General features: G+C 48.0%; 1 protein-coding gene across 1 annotated transcript in view; it reads right to left on the bottom strand.

Moving 5' to 3' along the window:
• LOC138515630 (transmembrane emp24 domain-containing protein 11-like) overlaps positions 1-3503 on the bottom strand; it is a 130154-nt gene extending 126651 nt beyond the window's left edge. Inside the window, exon 1 of the mRNA XM_069630337.1 lies at positions 3374-3503. Within this exon, the coding sequence (XP_069486438.1) occupies positions 3374-3503 (130 nt within the window). The remainder of the gene's footprint in view (positions 1-3373) is intronic.
• Between the last annotated feature and the right edge of the window lie 16580 nt (positions 3504-20083).

Raw genomic sequence — 20083 nt, 5'->3', positions numbered from 1 at the left:
TAAGTGCAAGTTCATCATCCAATGAGCACATGCCTGGATGCCAATATACATTAATAATCAGGATGTTTAGCCACCCCATGCTCTAAATTTTGATATGTGTAGCCATAATTCCAAAAGAGATATCAAAGCTAGCCACTACCCTGACCTCAGGACATGATCTCACAAAGGGTCAATAAACAGCCATACGGGCGCCCGTAGTCTCCTTGGCGGGCTCCCTGAAAGGACACAATAAATCCATCAAGGGAGGGAGGAGACCTAAGCCTGGATTCCTGAAGAGTAATAATAAAATGGTTCCTAAGCCTTTGGCACAGCTGGATATTGTTAAATAAATCGTTTTGCATGCGGGAGTTCCATGAAACCAATGAAAAACCCCTGGAGGCAGGAGGATCGAGAGTCCGAACCTGCTGCAGAGCAGTCTAATTCGAAGATATGCCCAGCAGCCAGGACCAGTCTCGACTTTCTTCTGATGCCATGATTCTTCTCTTTAATGCCAAAACTTGCTCTTCCATAAGTCTGCCTCCACCACTAGGAGTGGCTGGCTTTATACTTGTCCGATGTCTACTGTCCACTAAGGCACCATCCCCAGGTAGCCTCTTGTCAATAAAAGGCACCAGACATTCTAAGATTGCCTCGTTCCTTCAAGAGCATGTCATGCACAATACTTGACTACACATAGATCAAAGCCCAATCCATTCTGTTGTGTTTTATAAAATAGATACTTTCCAGGTCCATAGAATTAATGTTGGACAGAGCAGGGAACTCTCTTAATAGTGATAGTAAGTTCATACGATTGAACACCATGGAGTGAGAGTCAGGAATCACACTTTCTATTAAGATCGTAAGAGCTTTTACAGAAGTAGAGATCTTCCTGACGCATGCGCTGGTTCTGAGAGATGAGTACAGTTAAACCACTCAGACCCATTGGTTGCTGGTCGTACAATCCGCCCTGCTGTACATTTTTACTCTGAAAGGGATTAAAGGCTCCAAATCTGAAAAGTGCGTCCCCAAGTAGTCAGCGGGTAGATTGGTTTGAGGAGCTGATTGTTGAAGGACCAGAGAGAGTCGCCTCTGAGGACCCATGGTGATATTTCAGAAAGCCGAGGATGGACCTTGATTAGTTGCAGGAACATGAGTGGTAAATAAGGCCCCATTCGGGACATGCTCCTTTGGAGGTAAAAAGAGGGTAGTAGCCTCCCCATCCCGAGTGGGCTCGTTTTGAGTTAACTGTTACCAATGCATAGGGGGATATTTATAGTGTGGACAGCGAAAGTTAATGCACAAGTGTTTGCCCCTATGTCCTCTGCCAGACTAGAAGCGGCATCAGTTGGGTGCTCGCCTGAACTTAACCTTCAAGCAGATGCAGAGGCTGATGTAGGCGTGGGATTCACCAGTGCCGCCTTCACTGCTGGCTGAGCAAAGAGAAATCATAAAATGTTATGGGCAACCTACTTTCTTGACTGATTATAACTGCAGTTTTGGCATTTCTTCTCCTGAACACTGCCGTTCCTCAACGTGTACGAGCCTTAGAGGATGCCAGGGCCTCTACTGTCATAGCCAAGTTAGGAACGTCCTCTATTGAGTCGTCATTAACAGGGATAACTTATGCAGTGGGTGTAAAGCCCTCACTGTGTGAAGACTCGACATCTACTCGGGGCAACTGGTAAGCTTATCTGTTTAAGTGGGTGTTTACCACCTCCAAAGAAAGAGAGGCTAGATGGTGCCTGAGGAGCTTGTATTACAGGATTTGCCGGCTCCTTAGAAATAGATGGAACTTTTACTGTATGTCCAAGTGTTAAATATTGGCCTTTAGCATTCACCTGTTCATGGAACCCCATGCCATCCATATTGCAAGGGTTCAGTGGTTGAAGTGTTCGCCTCTGTCATGATAGGCTGTTTGGTCTAGAGAAATACTTTTGCTGCCGCGTACAGATTTGCGTGTTCAAATTTAAATAGTAGTGACTCGAGCAGAACTGTGTTGGATTTGGTTTCTCACTGTTAGCCCTCATATAACGAAACCAGTATGCACAGAACTTGATTGATTTTGAAAAGAACCTGTCTCAGTCTTCCCTGGATCCATCCTCCATTCTTCGCATAAGAAATCCATCTTGGAGGTAAAAGAGTTGGCGAAGAGGCTAGAGAAGAAGAAAAAAAGTCAGACCAAGAAAGTTGGTACCCATTTTGGACAGGTAGGTTGGACATCAAACTCTGGTCCGGAGGGGTATTCTCCGGACTTAAGTCTATGAAGGCCCTATAAGTGGTTGGACGGGAAGGCCGAAGATTTTGTAGAGTTGAAGATTCAACGGGATCACCAGTCGCCGTAGATACGAGTTCCAAGGGGCTAGGTAATGTTGGACCCTCCCCTCCGACTGGCTCGGGTGCTGTGGTGGGAGAATTCTGTGTCTCTCGAGCCACTGAGAAGAATGATGTAATCAAGATGTTTCTTTGCTTTTTGGCCTTTAGGGCACTGGCTGTTGAGGAGTTTAGAGAGGTCCCTTGGGCTAGTTGAGATCATCCTTTGCCAGGGGAGGGAGGAAGAGGAAGGCTCATGGCAGCTAGCATTTCAGAGTCCCTTTAAACTAGGGCCTGCCGCACACCAGGAAAACTCACGACAGATCAAAAGAATAGAGTGTTCAACTCCCAATTCCACTCAGTTCACAGTTGCATTCAGAAAAAGAAAAAAAACACAACTGGGGGGACTAGCTTCCTGCGCAGAATAGGTTGGTCGCTCGTCCGGAATTGTTTGCGAAGATGATCTAACTTCACAAGTAGGTAGCATGGGCCAAAGTCCCGGTACAACAATTCACAGATTCCAAACGCGCACAACACACAGCGTTGCACACTGCGCGCTCTGCGCCGGTGCTGTTTTTTTTAAAATAAACGCTCCTTCTCTGATTAATAGAAATTCTGTAGCGGGGTAAAGTCATTCTGACACAGAAGAGGAGCAGGCAGTGTTGTATGTAAGTTTTGTATTCAGGTGGGGTGGAACGCTCCTGCATCGGTCAACACAGTACCACTTCACTGCTTTGTGGAAGGCAAAGAGTGGGGACGCATCGGGATTTGAAAGGATACCCAGAAGTGATATAATACCTCCACCACTGGGACATGGGAAAACAATTCAAGTGAGTGCTAGTTGTAGGGGGAGAACATTGTATTCTGAGATGGAGAGTGGTTCAACTTCAGTGCCCTGTCCCGAAAATAAATAGATGCCCCCAACAAAGAGAGAGAGAGAGAGAGAGAGAGAGAGAGAGAGAGAGAGAGTGTGTGCATGCGTGCGTGCGTGCGCTCTCGAAAGGATTAAGAGAATGCGTTATGCAAAGCTCTTTCTTGCAGGTAAGGAAAGAGGCATACACGTGTGCTAGTCTACAGTGCCTACCTGTTATCAGAGTGTCGGTCGGAATGTCCTCTATGATGCACTTCTCTTCCCTTTCTCCGGTGTGAAAGTACAAGGCAGCCGAGAGAGAAAGAGTCAAGCTCAGCAGAAGGCTCGCTAATGCACTCTTCATGGTGCCTAGAGCTGCTGTTTCATGGTGCACTACAGTGGGCGCTTACAATAGAGTGCACACTGCTGACTCCTTTCTTCTGCTCCAAGGCTTGATGGCGGCAGTCTTCAAATATTGATCCATGTCAGAATGAACACCTGCAGTTTCACACGTGTAGCTAATTGCCCTGCCTCTCACAGCTCGGAGCAGGGACACCCGTGCCCTGCAGTGCCTACTGTGGCGGTGTGTCCCGTGTGAACATAGTCACGTGGAATAGATTTGAAAGAACTGAACTACTTTGTCTACTTCAATAATTATTTATTATATAATTTTCAACCTTGTAATGTAAATTTCATTATCTAATGTACTAACCTTGTTCTTTAGCCGCTAATGCACAACTTCCGAGGCCTGAGATGAAGTTGCTTGCAAACAATAGTCTCATATCTTTGCACGCAGCCTTTCTCTATTGAGAGGAGAAAGAAGTACGTTAAAAGAAAGGTAATAGGTGTTTGTGTAAATGGGTTAGGTTATGTTACATTGGATTTGTATAGCGCACCTCGGACATTTACACAGCACGGTGGCGCTGACTGTCTTCTCGTATTAAGTTAACGCTGCATTTCTGACCGGTTATGGCTGGTCTTGGCTTACATCTGCTGGCTGGCGAGGGACAGTGCTCGCAGGTAGGGGGGATTAGCAACCTAACAAAGCTCCGCACTACCTTCTAGTCACCATCTAGTACCCAGGCGTACAGGAGCGTTATAAATGACTCATTATATCAGATCATTTCTGCAGGTATGGTTCTAGCAGCAGATTGGAGCCTTAACGGCCATCCCATCCTATTCTAGTGTAGACTTGATGAGATGTGTGTGCCTCTGTGTGGGTTCCTGCCTGGTGAGTTCAGATTTAGTACCAGAGTACCTGTTTTGAACCCCAGCTGCTTGAATGAGTATGGTGGTGTGTTTGTAAGTGGGGATGAATCATGTTGTTGGGTTAGACAGTGGTTAAGTTAGCTCTGGTGCAAACTCTAGCGCACACCTTTTGTACAATAAGAAGCACTGAGTAAGACAATGCAGAATAATGTTAACATTAATGGGTCTTGTACTGTGCACTGTTTCCAGTTGCCTGGTCTCTTGGTGCTCTGGCGGATCTGCAGTGAAAGGGGGACTTCGGGGAGGGGGAGGTTTGTTAGTGGCATTGAGAGGGGAAAGAGCAAGAGAGCTTTGATATGCTGTTGGCAGCTTCAGTTTGGAGAAACCGGTCACTGAGCGTAGGTGCGTTTTCGGTTGGTAGCATGCATGTGGTGTTGAGGTATGATCGTGCAGGATTTGGTTTCATGTTGGGTGTTGTGGAGTGCACGTGGTTTGTTGTGTAGCAGAGGTATGGTTGTGTTTAGTTCATAGTTTGAGGCTGAGTGTGCAGAATGGTGAGTTTTTAGTAGTGCCAGTTAGGAGCAACATAGTTCCTACCCTCGACAGTCCATCTAAGTGCACTACATTTCCTACCTCAGCAACCAGTTAAGTGTAACATATTTCCTTCCCCGGAAAACCATCTAATTGCGATACATTCCCTGCCCCCAACAACCAGTTAGGTGCAGCACATTTCCTACCTCCAACAATTCATCCAAGTGTGATAAACTTCTTGCCCCCAACAATCCATCTAAGTGCAATACGTATGGGCAACAACCAGTTAAGTGCAACAAGTTTCCTTCCCGCAGAAAACCATCTAAGTGATATGATATGTCATTTATAACGTGCCTTGCAGTAAAGTGTTTTTAGGTGCGACAAGACAACGGAGGCAAGAACGAGGGAGGACAGGACAAACGATTTTAATAGACCCACCTTGTGTCATTCAGATTGTGCAAGTGCACCAATGCAAAGTACTGGGAAAAGGCAGAGGGAGAAGTGCCAGGGAGAGAGAAGGGGGGAGTGCAATCAGGGCAGCGATGCTCTGAATAAGTGCAGCCATGGCAGCGCAGCTCTGGGTAAGTGTAAGGAGGAAGGGGAATGTGGGGGTTACAGTTACATCCCCTAAGTGCGCGGTAGGCCTGGAGGCAGTGCAGGGGAGACTGACCATGGCGGAGCCTGGTACCCAGTTTGATTCTAAGAGTAACCAAGCAACCACTCGGTGCAGCAGACAAGTAGGTCAGCAGGGGAGAAAAGGGAGGTCTTGAGCTTCTTCCGGAACTTCAGGTGGTCCGACTCAAGTTTGAGAGGGGCAGGGAGGCCACTGCAGAGAGAGGCCCTTGCAGAGGAGAGAGATCTACCCTCACTCTCTGCCTGGAGAAGCGTCTGACCGTCAGAGAGATGGAGGCGGCTGAGTGAAGGGCTTGAGAAGGAAGGTATTTTTGAAAAGAAAGTTGGATGTAGTCCTGGCCCCGGCCCCAGAAAGTCTTGTGGACAATGTACAAGGTCTTAAACTTGATCCTTGCAGCCACCAGAAGCAGGTGGAGAGATTTCAGGACTGGAGAGATATAGTCCATGGACCTGAGGCCAAGGATAAGTCTTGTGTCCTGTTCTGGATTAGTTGCAGAGGGCGGAGAGTAGAGGAAGGCAGATTGAGAAAGATGTTGTTGCAGTAGTCCAGAGTAGAGAGAACCAGGGCTCTGGAGACAGTGAACTTCTGTGGGAAAATGTGAAAAGGAGAATACTTCTGAGGAGGTGCAGCTGGTAGTGGGACTTCTTCTTGTTGTTTTAGACAGTGGTTAGGTTAGCTCTGGCGCAAACTCTAGCGCACATCTTTTGTACAATAAGAAGCACTGAGTAAGACAATGCAGAATAATGTTAACATTAATGGGTCTTGTACTGTGCACTGTTTCCAGTTGCCTGGTCTCTTGGTGCTCTGGCGGATCTGCAGTGAAAGGGGGACTTCGGGGAGGGGGAGGTTTGTTAGTGGCATTGAGAGGGGAAAGAGCAAGAGAGCTTTGATATGCTGTTGGCAGCTTCAGTTTGGAGAAACCGGTCACTGAGCGTAGGTGCGTTTTCGGTTGGTAGCATGCATGTGGTGTTGAGGTATGATCGTGCAGGATTTGGTTTCATGTTGGGTGTTGTGGAGTGCACGTGGTTTGTTGTGTAGCAGAGGTATGGTTGTGTTTAGTTCATAGTTTGAGGCTGAGTGTGCAGAATGGTGAGTTTTTAGTAGTGCCAGTTAGGAGCAACATAGTTCCTACCCTCGACAGTCCATCTAAGTGCACTACATTTCCTACCCCAGCAACCAGTTAAGTGTAACATATTTCCTTCCCCAGAAAACCATCTAATTGCGATACATTCCCTGCCCCAACAACCAGTTAGGTGCAGCACATTCCCTCCGCCAACAATTCATCCAAGTGTGATAAACTTCTTGCCCCCAACAATCCATCTAAGTGCAATAGGTATGGGCAACAACCAGTTAAGTGAAACACGTTTCCTTCCCGCAGAAAACCATCTAAGTGATATGATACGTCATTTATAACGTGCCTTGCAGTCAAGTGTTTTTAGGTGCAACAAGACAACGGAGGGAAGACAGAGGGAGGACAGGACAAGCGATTTTACTAGACCCAGCTTGTGTCTTACAGATTGTGCAAGTGCGCCAATGCAAAGTACTGGGAAAAGGGAGAAGGGGAAGTGCCAGCGAGAGAGAAGGGGGGAGTGCAATCAGGGCAGCGATGCTCTGAATAAGTGCAGCCATGGCAGCGCAGCTCTGGGTAAGTGTAAGGAGGAAGGGGAATGTGGGGGTTACAGTTACATCCCCTTAGTGCACGGTAGGCCTGGAGGCAGTGCAGGGGAGACTGATCATGGCGGAGCCTGGTACCCAGTGTGATTCTAAGGGTAACCAAGCAAACAGTCGGTGCAGCAGACAAGTAGGTCAGCAGAAGAGAAAAGGGAGGTCTGGAGCTGCTTCCGGAACTTCAGGTGGTCCGACTCAAGTTTGAGAGGGGCAGGGAGGCCATTGCAGAGGGAGGCCCCTGCAGAGGAGAGAGATCTACCCTCACTCTCTGCCTGGAGAAGCACCTGACCGTCAGAGAGATGGAGGCGGCTGAGTGAAGGGCTTGAGAAGGAAGGTATTTTTGAGAAGAAAGTTGGATGTAGTCCTGGCCCCGGCCCCAGAAAGCCTTGTGGACAATGTACAAGGTCTTAAACTTGATCCTTGCAGCCACCGGATGTGGGTGAAGAGATTTCAGGACTGGAGAGATACAGTCCATGGGCCTGAGGCCAAGGATAAGTCTTGCGTCCTGTTCTGTATTAGTTGCCGAGGGCGGAGAGTAGAGGAAGGCAGATTGAGAAAGAGGTCGGTGCAGTAGTCCAGCGTAGAGAGAACCAGGGCTCTGGAGACAGTGAACTTCTGTGGGAAAATGAGAAAAGGAGAATACTTCTGAGCAGGTGCAGCTGGTAGTGGGACTTCTTGGCAAGGTCCATGATGTGAGGAGAGAAAGAGAGATTGGAGTTGAAGATGACTGAAAGGTTTTTTGCCTCACAGGAAGACGAATGAAGAGGGCCCAAGGAGGGCGGCCAGAGTGAGAGAGGAAAAGCGGGAACAGGGGTCTCAATGAGAAGGATCTCTGTCTTACTGGCATTAAGGCAGAGATGATTGGAGGCGCACCAATCTAGAATCGTGGATAGACAGTCAGGAATTAGCGAGAGAGGAGAGGAGGAGAGAGGAGCCTGAAAGAGAGCTGAGTGTCCTCCACATAACACTGAAAGTTGGAGAAGGTACAGATCAGGTGGGCCAAAGGGGCCAAGTAGACATTGATCACCACATGTGAAGAGAGAGGTAGTGCAGAGAAAAGACCCAGGTTGGACCTGGGAGGGTCGGTCTTGGAGGAAGGAGTTTGACCACTCCTGGGCCTGATCAGTGATTCCCAGGTCTCACAGAGTCGATTGAGCAGGATGGTGTTATTGACTGTGTCAAAAGCAGAGGAAAGGTCAAGGAGGATGACAACAAAAGGAAGGCGCAGTTTCCGTGCCTCTGGCTGCTCTGAAGCCAGACTGAGGGTCGTGGAAACTACCAACAGATTCAGTGTGGTGAGTAAGCTGGGAGATTGCAAGCTTTTCCAGGAGTTTGCCCAGGAAAAGAGTGAAAGAGATCGGGCAATAGTTTGCCAGACAGGAAGTTTTGGTGGAAGGCTTTTTAAGGAGGGGGTGCATAAGGGTGTGCTTGAGGAGAGAGGGGAAAGTTCCATTGGCAAAAGAGTGATTGTAGAAACACCAAAGGCTGGAGCGAGGGGGTCGATGTGGTCCTTGGTGGCTCTGGAGGAGCAGGGGAGCACCTGTTTGGACAACAGTTTCATGGGTCAGACTTGTCGTGAAACATCGTCAGGTGACAGCAAGAAAAAGGAGAAAGGAGGAGGCGAGGGGGAGGCGGCCAGAGGGGGACTGAGGGAGGTATAGGGAGAGGAAGAGGAGAGTGAGAACAGGATGTCCTGAGTTTTAGTGGTGCAGTGAGAAGCCAAAGCCGTACAGAGGGCCTTGGAGGGAACAGGAGGGGCGGAGACTGCAGAAGGATTGGACAGCAGCTTGTAGATTTTAAAGAGTTTGGCCGTGTTGTTAGAGGCCAAAGCAACGCATGCTTGGATGTGGGCTCTCTTTTTGGACAGGACAGAGAGTCTATATTGCCTTTGGAGCAGGCGGCAGGCCAGGTTGTTGGAGAATGCGCCCGAAGCCCTCCATTTCCTCTCAATCACCCTGCACTTGCGTTGCAAGGTGGCGAGGTCAGAGTCATACCAAGAGTTGCACTTGGAGGTAGATTTAAGATGGATTCTCATGACAGGGGCAAGGATAGAGTGTTTCCAATAGAAAGATGCAGGTTAGAGAGGGCTGTGTCAGAGTGCGAGTCAGCCGTGGGAGTAGGAGGAGCAGAGGAAGTAGAGGCAAAGGCAACTACTGACAAACGCTTCATGGCCCAAATGACGGAGAAGGTAGGTGGCAGTGTTGTGGTGGGCTTTGCCTGAGGGACAGAGAGTTTCAGGTCAGAGGAAAGTAGAAAGTGGTCAGTCCAAGAAAGAGGAGTGTGGGTTAGAGAGGGGAATGCCTGAGGAGATGAGAACATTCAAGGTGTGTCCGGCAGAGTGTGTCGGACCAGGCGGTAGAATGGGGAGAGAGAGAGTGTCGCAGAGGTTGCGGAAGAGCCCTCAGGAGTGATTAGAAGCATCCAGGTGGATTTTGAGGTCTCAGAGGAGGGAAAGTTAAGAGGTCGAGTCAAGATAAGAAGAAGAGAGTTGAGCCCACTCTGAGCCAGCAGGTTGCCTGTAGATGGTGGCAACAGTCAGAGACAGGCCAGGCGAGATAGAGAGCCTGCAGACCCCACATTCATAGGAGGAGTAGGCCTGCGTAGGAATGACAGAAGCAGTAACCCACTCCGGAAAGATCAGAGCTACTCCACCTCCCGATCGGTTGGTTCTGGGCCCAGAGAGGATCTTGTAGCCATCAGGGAGGAGAGTGTCAAGACTCGTGACAGAGCTGGCAGTGAACCATGTCTCTGTGAGAGCGAGGAAATCTAAGCCAACTTCTTCGAGGTGGTGGCAGATGTCCGAGGAGTCTTTGACAGCAGAGCAAGCGTTGAGAGCAGCAACGTTGAGCAGGTTGCCATATTTGAAAGACTTCCGGGGTGGGGTATAGCCAGCGGAAGTGGTAGAGGGGACAGAGAGTGGGCATAGGTGGTAGCATGAGGTGGCGTGGTTGCCATATAGGAGGAGGAAGAAGGAGGTGGCAGAGGACCAAGAGAGGTGCTAGTAGGAGTGGCGGAAGAAGGAATGAAATTGATAAGAAGCGAGAGACACCTATCGAAAAGGAGGAGATTGGGCTGTGGGTCCTGGACCAAGACCGTGCCATTCAGATAGACATTGATGGCCACAGAGGAGTGGAAGGAGGCCAATGTGATACATTTCCTACTCCCAACAACTAGTTAGATGCAGCACATTTCCTGCCCCAGCAATCCATTCAAGTACGATAGATTTCCTATCCCCAACAACCAGAAGGTTTCAGAGATTTGGAGCACATAGGTGATTTGCAAATGGGCATTAAGAAAACAATAGCTGTTCTCTGTACATTTGCCAATATAGCTCTCACTCTCTCTCAGCGCTCTCTTTCTCTCTCTCTTTCTGAGTCCCAGTCTATCTGTGGGCAAACGTCACATGGCCAGGTCCATGTTTGCTAGAGCTTATTCAGTTATTGCTGACAGCAGTGCAACCAGAGAGAAAACACCACAGATATTTCAAAGGTGGTCTTCTTTTTCTTTATTGTTAAAAGTAGAATGGGAGCAGCAGTGACAGCGCCATTCCCTTGGTGGTCTTGATATTTGGACACATACATTGTCTTCGTTGACAGACCTTGTAAGTGACAACAGGACCAGGCTACATGGTCTACAATTGTGTTTATTTTCTAGTAGTAGTTCGTTAGGGCTTTTGCATACTATAACAAATCTGTGGCCAGCACACAAAATTAAACATTGCTCACAGAAGAAATAGAGCTATGGTTTTAATCGAAGTGCAACCTTTTTCAAGAAGGAAGGACATTTTGACAGACAAAATGGTGTGCATTCTTAGCAAAAGAAGCAATTAAAAGGAACTTACTTAATTATATTACACTGTAAACTGTCTCTTTTTCACATTTTACAATACTTTTGTCTTTCGATTCCAAGATCTTTTTTATTCTTTTCAAGAAACAAAAGATACAAAAAAGAACATTAAGTACCAAAGTTATTTCCCACTACCTGTGGTGCTTCATAGTTTTAACCTCCACAACTGTTTTATTCAATAGCACAGAACGTTTTTTCCCAAATATCGGATCTAAAGGGGGCAACACACACACGACACACCAGAGAGACAAACCAACACACAATCTAGGTAATCAGTCATGTCTGTACTCTGCACATCCCACACCTGGAGCTGCCCACACAATCGCCACGCCTTATCATTGGGTCAGCAGCGGCCTTGTAAGGGAGGAAAGAGAAGAGAAGCATTTCAAAAAGTGGAGTGCACTCCATGGACCACCTTTGTCTAAATGCACTGGGAAAGAAGCCAACATGCCTAGTTTCGGAAATGGTTGTCAGGAATCGAGTTAGGATACTGGAGGGTTGCCCCTTTCTGGCTTAGACAAACCTGTTATGGTACTCCTGAGTGAAAAATGTGTTGCAGGAGTCTTTGCCAATTTTATTTATAATCACAAATAAAAGGATATTTTATAGGACGCTGGTGAGGCTTTAAACCTGATGTCTATGTGTTGTTGACAAGTACATTCAGATCAGTTAATCTTGTAATGCTTCCTGTGTTAAGTGAATTGCATACATTTTGTGCATTCACCAAAGTATAACTCCTTTAGCAGTTTCAAGTTGCTGCTCAGTTTGTTATGTACTAGTTATAGAGATCTTTGCTTATATGGCAGATCCCAGTACCAATTCTTGAAGGCCGGCTCCACCTTAGCCGACGCCACCTTTCCTCTGTCTGTGGTTGTTAAATGTGCATGTACATACATCTTGGGGATAGTAACATATAATATGCTATACTACAACGTGCCTGCACTAGATCACACTAGTTATAATACGCATTGGTGATGCCAATAGTTTTGGCCCTTACTGTTATTTGCATTTTGCAATTATAGGAACCAGGGTGCAAGTAGTAGAGTTCAAGGTTTTAAAGGTGGATGCGATAAGGGGTGCAGGTGTGCAATGGAATGATTTGGGGAATAAGTGTGCCAGAGAGATAGCGACAGCACATGCAGGGAGAGAGAGAGTGACAGCGTGCACGGAGAGGGGGAGAGTGACAGCCTGCGCAGAGGGAGAGAGAGGGCGACAGCGCACGCAGGGAAGAGAGATCGGCAGCAGGCGGAGTGAGCGACAGCACACAGATAGTGAGGGACAGCACGCAGAGAGGGAGCAACAGCTTGCAGAGAGAGAGAGCGACAGCGTAGAAAGAGAGCACGATTGTAAAAATAGATGATTCAGCAGCAATATTTAGGAGAGGGGCCTTTATTTTGACACTGAACATAAACATGGGATAATGAATGGCTCAGAACAGCAAAACATAGTTTGAGCCTCCCTAGGCCCAACCCCTCAACCTGGGACATCCAGATGAGCAAAGCAGACATTTTTTCATAAGAGAAAACACAACTATTGCTAGTTGAACTGGAACCTAATTTTACTTTGTTGTAGGTGAAGGCAGAAAGAACAAACCTACCTACTGGGCTTACACCATAGAAAACACACATCTAGTAGCCAATACAATGTTAAGAGAAAAATCCATCAGTGACGGACGTGTACTTAGGTTTGTAAATGCAGCATAAAAAAGGTACGCGACTATAATGAAATCAAATTAAGTGTTCAACGCTTGGGTGTGTGATACAGATTTGCTGGGAGGGGTAACTCGCTTAAGTCGTTTAAGTAAGGGAACTTGGTGGGTGGATGCAGACGATAAAAAAAGTGAGAGCCCATTGGAGGAAAGGCATATGTGAATAATCAGAGGTGCATTCTCGGATCAGCAAAAGTAGTACTTGACAGTCAACTGAGCTGGGCTTAAGTATCAAATGGTGTACACAGTGACAGGGAATGATCTGGTAACCACCACCAAAAACAGGGATTGTGACAAGCCAGTACAAAAGTGACATTACCTTAATTTCCTCTCTTTAAATGGCATATCAAACGAGTAGGCTGGTCTGTTCTAATTTATGCTTCAGTTTACCACTGTGATGTTAAAAACACAGTAACCATGTAGAGTATTGCGCTGCAAGCAGTGCAGTTCCTTAAGACAACTGGTCCTGAGAACACTGCTGAGAGCTCCCAATTTCTACATCAGTCCACATCATGGGTTAAACGCAGAAAGAGAAAACTTAGTGCAATGCTTCCATATGCGTAACACTGTAGAGGGCTCACCAACACATCAAATTACACAAAGTACTCATCCATTTTGACAAATCAACTTCCGGGGCACCAGTTATCCAGGGATGAATATTGGTTTCTAAACCATCAATCAGCCCCACACCTCTAGCACACAAGAAGGGATCCGAACAGATTGGAATACAAGTGAATTATAAGACCTCCTTGTTCAATTTTTGGTAACGTGGATGGAACGGCAGGCTTATCGCCGCAAAGTCCTGGATCGTTGGTTAGTTGCAACACAGCGAAAATGTAATTATTAACTGATGATAAAAGGGACTGTCAAGGTTGTATACAAATATCTGCTTTATTATTACTACAACAGACAGTTCTAGCACACTACAATTACAACCCACACTGTAAATGAAAACAGAGGACAGTTTCATGAAGGAAAGGGATGCACTATGGATACTGACAGGAGGGTAGTTAGTAAAGCAATCAGTCTTAATGTTCAAGGTTATTTGGTTTCAACACCAAAGGGGCAAATGGTCAGAACCACAATGTACCTGGTGCTGAAGAAGTTCTTGGTGCTTGACACCGTTTAGGCGGTTCCAAGGCGCTTTGCAGCCCATGAGACAGAGTAAGTGGCGGGAGACAGCTGCGGGTACCATGCGGCAGACAGTATGGCAAGCAAGGCTGGACGGACGTCTGCAGGCTGTCCGGCGTGGTGGCTCGGGCCAAGAATCATTGGCTCTGTGCTGGTTGGCGGATCTGGAATGCTGGTCGAGGCGTCTCAGGCGGCTCATGTGACTGCGGTGTGACAACAGTCAGCGGTGCAGCCGGATGCGGTTTGAGGGCTCAAATGTCTTGAAATTGTCCTAAAAAAATGGACGTTGGATGATGTTTGTGTGGCACTCCTCTTAGCAGGGCTTGTGTCCTTTCAAGGCGGGTGACCCAAAGCTCAGGTGGGTGTTAGCAGGCAACGGCCTTGTTCTTTATCCAGAGACTCTCCGGCACTTCCCACATAGGAAGCTTGCTGTCAGAACCTAGCAGGGCACACTGTGTGCTGGCTGGGTACAGGTTCTGGAGCTGCTGGACGGGTCCTCTGAGTCCGGTATCTCCCTCTGTTCCCTGGGAGATGTTTAGGGGAGGGATCTTGCTTCCCTCTTGGAACTCCTGGCCTTCCTTCACTGGCGGAAGAGGTACGGTAGATTGTACCTTCAGCTCAGGTCCAAATGAGTCCTTCTTCTTACTCCTTGCAAAGTCTTCAGATGATCTCATCAGCGAGGGGCTCAGCCCTCTTTTAAAGCCAAACGAGGCCCAGGAATTGGTGTAGATGAAGCCTAATTTAAGTGAGCCAATCCTGGATCTCCACCAACAATCTTCAGTGATGCTGTGGTGGGAGAATTCTGTGTCTCTCGAGCCAGTGAGAAGAATGATGTAATCAAGATGTTTCTTTGCTTTTTGGCCTTTAGGGCACTGGCTGTTGAGGAGTTTAGAGAGGTCCCTTGGGCTAGTTGAGATCATCCTTTGCCAGGGGAGGGAGGAAGAGGAAGGCTCATGGCAGCTAGCATTTCAGAGTCCCTTTAAACTAGGGCCTGCCGCACACCAGGAAAACTCACAACAGATCAAAAGAATAGAGTGTTCAACTCCCAATTCCACTCAGTTCACAGTTGCATTCAGAAAAAGAAAAAAAACACAACTGGGGGGACTAACTTCCTGCGCAGAATAGGTTGGTCGCTCGTCCGGAATTGTTTGCGAAGATGATCTAACTTCACAAGTAGGTAGCATGGGCCAAAGTCCCTGTACAACAATTCACAGATTCCAAACGCGCACAACACACAGCGTTGCACACTGCGCGCTCTGCGCCGGTGCTGTTTTTTTAAAATAAACGCTCCTTCTCTGATTAATAGAAACTCTGTAGCAAGGTAAAGTCATTCTGACACAGAAGAGGAGCAGGCAGTGTTGTATGTAAGTTTTGTATTCAGGTGGGGTGGAACGCTCCTGCATCGGTCAACACAGTACCACTTCACTGCTTTGTGGAAGGCAAAGAGTGGGGACGCATCGGGATTTGAAAGGATACCCAGAAGTGATATAATACCTCCACCACTGGGACATGGGAAAACAATTCAAGTGAGTGCTAGTTGTAGGGGGAGAACATTGTATTCTGAGATGGAGAGTGGTTCAACTTCAGTGCCCTGTCCCGAAAATAAATAGATGCCCCCAACAAAGAGAGAGAGAGAGAGAGAGCGAGAGAGAGAGTGTGTGCGTGCGTGCGTGCGCTCTCGAATGGATTAAGAGAATGTGTTATGCAAAGCTCTTTCTTGCAGGTAAGGAAAGAGGCATACACGTGTGCTAGTCTAGAGTGCCTACCTGTTATCAGAGTGTCGGTCGGAATGTCCTCTATGATGCACTTCTCTTCCCTTTCTCCGGTGTGAAAGTACAAGGCAGCCGAGAGAGAAAGAGTCAAGCTCAGCAGAAGGCTCGCTAATGCACTCTTCATGGTGCCTAGAGCTGCTGCTTCATGGTGCACTACAGTGGGCGCTTACAATAGAGTGCACACTGCTGGCTCCTTTCTTCTGCTCCAAGGCTTGATGGCGGCAGTCTTCAAATATTGATCCATGTGAGAATGAACACCTGCAGTTTCACACGTGTAGCTAATTGCCCTGCCTCTCACAGCTCGGAGCAGGGACACCCGTGCCCTGCACTGCCTACTGTGGCGGTGTGTCCCGTGTGAACATAGTCACGTGGAATAGATTTGAAAGAACTGAACTACTTTGTCTACTTCAATGTCCTTTTCAACCTTGTAATGTAAATTGCATTATCTAATGTACTAACATTGTTCTTTAGCCGCTAATGCACAACTTCCGAGGCCTGAGATGAAGTTGCTTACAAACAATAGTCTCATATCTTTGAACGCAGCCTTTCTCTATTGAGAGGAGAAAGAAGTACGTTAAAAGAAAGGTAATAGGTGTTTGTGTAAATGGGTTAGGTTATGTTACATTGGATTTGTATAGCGCACCTCGGACATTTACACAGCACGGTGGCGCTGACTGTCTTCTCGTATTAAGTTAACGCTGCATTTCTGACCGGTTATGGCTGGTCTTGGCTTACATCTGCTGGCAGGCGAGGGACAGTGCTCGCAGGTAGTGGGGATTAGCAACCTAACAAAGCTCCGCACTACCTTCTAGTCACCATCTAGTACCCAGGCGTACAGGAGCGTTATAAATGACTCATCATATCAGATCATTTCTGCAGGTATGGTTCTAGCAGCAGATTGGAGCCTTAACGGCCATCCCATCCTATTCTAGTGTAGACTTGATGAGATGTGTGTGCCTCTGTGTGGGTTCCTGCCTGGTGAGTTCAGATTTAGTACCAGAGTACCTGTTGTGAACCCCAGCTGCTTGAATGAGTATGGTGGTGTGTTTGTAAGTGGGGATGATGCATGTTGTTGGGTTAGACAGTGGTTAGGTTAGCTCTGGTGCAAACTCTAGCGCACACCTTTTGTACAATAAGAAGCACTGAGTAAGACAATGCAGAATAATGTTAACATTAATGGGTCTTGTACTGTGCACTGTTTCCAGTTGCCTGGTCTCTTGGTGCTCTGGCGGATCTGCAGTGAAAGGGGGACTTCGGGGAGGGGGAGGTTTGTTAGTGGCATTGAGAGGGGAAAGAGCAAGAGAGCTTTGATATGCTGTTGGCAGCTTCAGTTTGGAGAAACCGGTCACTGAGCGTAGGTTCGTTTTCGGTTGGTAGCATGCATGTGGTGTTGAGGTATGATCGTGCAGGATTTGGTTTCATGTTGGGTGTTGTGGAGTGCACGTGGTTTGTTGTGTGGTAGAGGTATGGTTGTGTTTAGTTCATAGTTTGAGGCTGAGTGTGCAGAATGGTGAGTTTTTAGTAGTGCCAGTTAGGAGCAACATAATTCCTACCCTCGACAGTCCATCTAAGTGCACTACATTTCCTACCTCAGCAACCAGTTAAGTGTAACATATTTCCTTCCCCGGAAAACCATCTAATTGCGATACATTCCCTGCCCCCAACAACCAGTTAGGTGCAGCACATTTCCTACCTCCAACAATTCATCCAAGTTTGATAAACTTCTTGCCCCCAACAATCCATCTAAGTGCAATACGTATGGGCAACAACCAGTTAAGTGCAACAAGTTTCCTTCCCGCAGAAAACCATCTAAGTGATATGATACGTCATTTATAACGTGCCTTGCAGTCAAGTGTTTTTAGGTGCAACAATACAACGGAGGGAAGACAGAGGGAGGACAGGACAAACGATTTTACTAGACCCAGCTTGTGTCTTACAGATTGTGCAAGTGCGCCAATGCAAAGTACTGGGAAAAGGGAGAAGGGGAAATGCCAGCGAGAGAGAAGGGGGGAGTGCAATCAGGGCAGCGATGCTCTGAATAAGTGCAGCCATGGCAGCGCAGCTCTGGGTAAGTGTAAGGAGGAAGGGGAATGTGGGGGTTACAGTTACATCCCCTTAGTGCACGGTAGGCCTGGAGGCAGTGCAGGGGAGACTGATCATGGCGGAGCCTGGTACCCAGTGTGATTCTAAGGGTAACCAAGCAAACAGTCGGTGCAGCAGACAAGTAGGTCAGCAGAAGAGAAAAGGGAGGTCTGGAGCTGCTTCCGGAACTTGAGGTGGTCCGACTCAAGTTTGAGAGGGGCAGGGAGGCCATTGCAGAGGGAGGCCCCTGCAGAGGAGAGAGATCTACCCTCACTCTCTGCCTGGAGAAGCACCTGACCGTCAGAGAGATGGAGGCGGCTGAGTGAAGGGCTTGAGAAGGAAGGTATTTTTGAGAAGAAAGTTGGATGTAGTCCTGGCCCCGGCCCCAGAAAGCCTTGTGGACAATGTACAAGGTCTTAAACTTGATCCTTGCAGCCACCGGATGTGGGTGAAGAGATTTTAGGACTGGAGAGATACAGTCCATGGGCCTGAGGCCAAGGATAAGTCTTGCGTCCTGTTCTGTATTAGTTGCCGAGGGCGGAGAGTAGAGGAAGGCAGATTGAGAAAGAGGTTGGTGCAGTAGTCCAGCGTAGAGAGAACCAGGGCTCTGGAGACAGTGAACTTCTGTGGGAAAATGAGAAAAGGAGAATACTTCTGAGCAGGTGCAGCTGGTAGTGGGACTTCTTGGCAAGGTCCATGATGTGAGGAGAGAAAGAGAGATTGGAGTTGAAGATGACTGAAAGGTTTTTTGCCTCACAGGAAGACGAATGAAGAGGGCCCAAGGAGGGCGGCCAGAGTGAGAGAGGAAAAGCGGAACAGGGGTCTCAATGAGAAGGATCTCTGTCTTACTGGCATTAAGGCAGAGATGATTGGAGGCGCACCAATCTTGAATCGTGGATAGACAGTCAGGAATTAGCGAGAGAGGAGAGGAGGAGAGAGGAGCCTGAAAGAGAGCTGAGTGTCCTCCACATAACACTGAAAGTTGGAGAAGGTACAGATCAGGTGGGCCAAAGGGGCCAAGTAGACATTGATCACCACATGTGAAGAGAGAGGTAGTGCAGAGAAAGGACCCAGGTTGGACCTGGGAGGGTCGGTCTTGGAGGAAGGAGTTTGACCACTCCTGGGCCTGATCAGTGATTCCCAGGTCTCACAGAGTCGATTGAGCAGGATGGTGTTATTGACTGTGTCAAAAGCAGAGGAAAGGTCAAGGAGGATGACAACAAAAGGAAGGCGCAGTTTCCGTGCCTCTGGCTGCTCTGAAGCCAGACTGAGGGTCGTGGAAACTACCAACAGATTCAGTGTGGTGAGTAAGCTGGGAGATTGCAAGCTTTTCCAAGAGTTTGCCCAGGAAAAGAGTGAAAGAGATCGGGCAATAGTTTGCCAGACAGGAAGTTTTAGTGGAAGGCTTTTTAAGGAGGGGGTGCATAAGGGTGTGCTTGAGGAGAGAGGGGAAAGTTCCATTGGCGAAAGAGTGATTGTAGAAACACCAAAGGCTGGAGCGAGGGGGTCGATGTGGTCCTTGGTGGCTCTGGAGGAGCAGGGGAGCACCTGTTTGGACAACAGTTACATGGGTCAGACTTGTCGTGAAACATCGTCAGGTGACAGCAAGAAAAAGGAGAAAGGAGGAGGCGAGGGGGAGGCGGCCAGAGGGGGACTGAGGGAGGTATAGGGAGAGGAAGAGGAGAGCGAGAACAGGATGTCCTGAGTTTTAGTGGTGCAGTGAGAAGCCAAAGCCGTACAGAGGGCCTTGGAGGGAACAGGAGGGGCGGAGACTGCAGAAGGATTGGACAGCAGCTTGTAGATTTTAAAGAGTTTGGCCGTGTTGTTAGAGGCCAAAGCAACGCATGCTTGGATGTGGGCTCTCTTTTTGGACAGGACAGAGAGTCTATATTGCCTTTGGAGCAGGCGGCAGGCCAGGTTGTTGGAGAATGCGCCCGAAGCCCTCCATTTCCTCTCAATCACCCTGCACTTGCGTTGCAAGGCGGCGAGGTCAGAGTCATACCAAGAGTTGCACTTGGAGGTAGATTTAAGATGGATTCTCATGACAGGGGCAAGGATAGAGTGTTTCCAATAGAAAGATGCAGGTTAGAGAGGGCTGTGTCAGAGTGCGAGTCAGCCGTGGGAGTAGGAGGAGCAGAGGAAGTAGAGGCAAAGGCAACTACTGACAAACGCTTCATGGCCCAAATGACGGAGAAGGTAGGTGGCAGTGTTGTGGTGGGCTTTGCCTGAGGGACAGAGAGTTTCAGGTCAGAGGAAAGTAGAAAGTGGTCAGTCCAAGAAAGAGGAGTGTGGGTTAGAGAGGGGAATGCCTGAGGAGATGAGAACATTCAAGGTGTGTCCGGCAGAGTGCGTCGGACCAGGCG

Source organism: Ambystoma mexicanum, chromosome 6q (genome assembly GCF_040938575.1).
Source record: "Ambystoma mexicanum isolate Mex_15411 chromosome 6q, UKY_AmexF1_1, whole genome shotgun sequence".
NCBI classification, from domain to species: Eukaryota; Metazoa; Chordata; class Amphibia; order Caudata; family Ambystomatidae; genus Ambystoma; species Ambystoma mexicanum.
The sequence above is the reverse complement of the archived record's forward strand: the minus strand, read 5'-3'. Positions and strand labels throughout refer to the sequence as shown.